General features: G+C 65.0%; 1 protein-coding gene across 1 annotated transcript; it reads left to right on the top strand.

The window, feature by feature from the left end:
* Positions 1-6: 6 nt before the first annotated feature.
* Positions 7-899, top strand: POLR3D (RNA polymerase III subunit D; the record flags this gene model as incomplete). Its single annotated transcript, XM_010727101.2, has 2 exons — positions 7-162; positions 237-899. Coding segments are annotated over exons 1-2 (681 nt in total), but the record flags the coding sequence as incomplete, so codon positions are not given.
* Positions 900-905: the final 6 nt, after the last annotated feature.

Genomic DNA, 905 nt, shown 5'->3' with positions numbered 1-905 from the left:
GTGGGCTGTGGGACGTCTCCCCCCGCTCCCCCAGCCGGTTCCTGGGACAAAGCCGTGGAGGTGTCGGACTTCGGCCCTTCGCACATCATCAACATTAAGAAGGAGAAGAGGGAGACGGACGAGGAGACGAAGCAGATCCTGCGCATGCTGCAGAAGGACGACGTCAGTGGGGGGTTGGGGGGTCCCCGTGCTGAGGGGCCGCACTGAGCGCCGCCCCCCCCTCTGCGTCCCCGCAGTTCCTGGATGACCCGGGGCTGAAGAACGACGTCCGCAATAAACCGGTGCAGCTGCCGCTGGCGCACTCGGGTTGGCTCTTCCAGGAGGAGGGGGCCGAGCAGGAGGACCCCCAGCCCCCGCCCCCACGGCCCCAAGGAGGAGAAGATGGAGTTGGACCCCCCTGCCGTGAAGGGTACCCACGTGGGGGCTGGGCTGGGGGTGCCACCCCGCTCCCCAACCTCGCCCAGCACCAACTTGATGCCCGCCTGGTGGCAGCTCGGTCTCAGCGCCCAGCCAAATCCCACCCAACCCCAACTCAGTGCCCACCCAACGTCAGCCCATTGCCCACCCAGTGCCAATCCAACGCCCATCAGAGCCAACCGAGTGCCCACCCAATGTCACCTCAATCTCAATGCCCACCCAGTGCCCACCCAGCGATGTCAATCACTGCCATCTCTGCACCCGCCCAGTGCCCACCCAGTGTCAAATCGGTGTCTACCCGATGCCTGTCAAATAGTCAACCCAGCGCAGACCCGTTGCCCACCCGTTGTCAGCCCAGTGCCCATCAGGTGTCAACCCATCACCCACCCATCACCAACCCAGTGCCCGCCCAGCGTCACCTCAGTCTTAACACCCAGTGCCCACCCAGCCCCAACCCATCACCAATCCATCACAAACCCAGTGCCCAC

The sequence above is a fragment of the Meleagris gallopavo genome, unplaced genomic scaffold (assembly GCF_000146605.3).
Source record: "Meleagris gallopavo isolate NT-WF06-2002-E0010 breed Aviagen turkey brand Nicholas breeding stock unplaced genomic scaffold, Turkey_5.1 ChrUn_random_7180001870089, whole genome shotgun sequence".
Taxonomy (NCBI): domain Eukaryota; kingdom Metazoa; phylum Chordata; class Aves; order Galliformes; family Phasianidae; genus Meleagris; species Meleagris gallopavo.
This window is presented reverse-complemented; position numbering and strand designations above follow the sequence as displayed.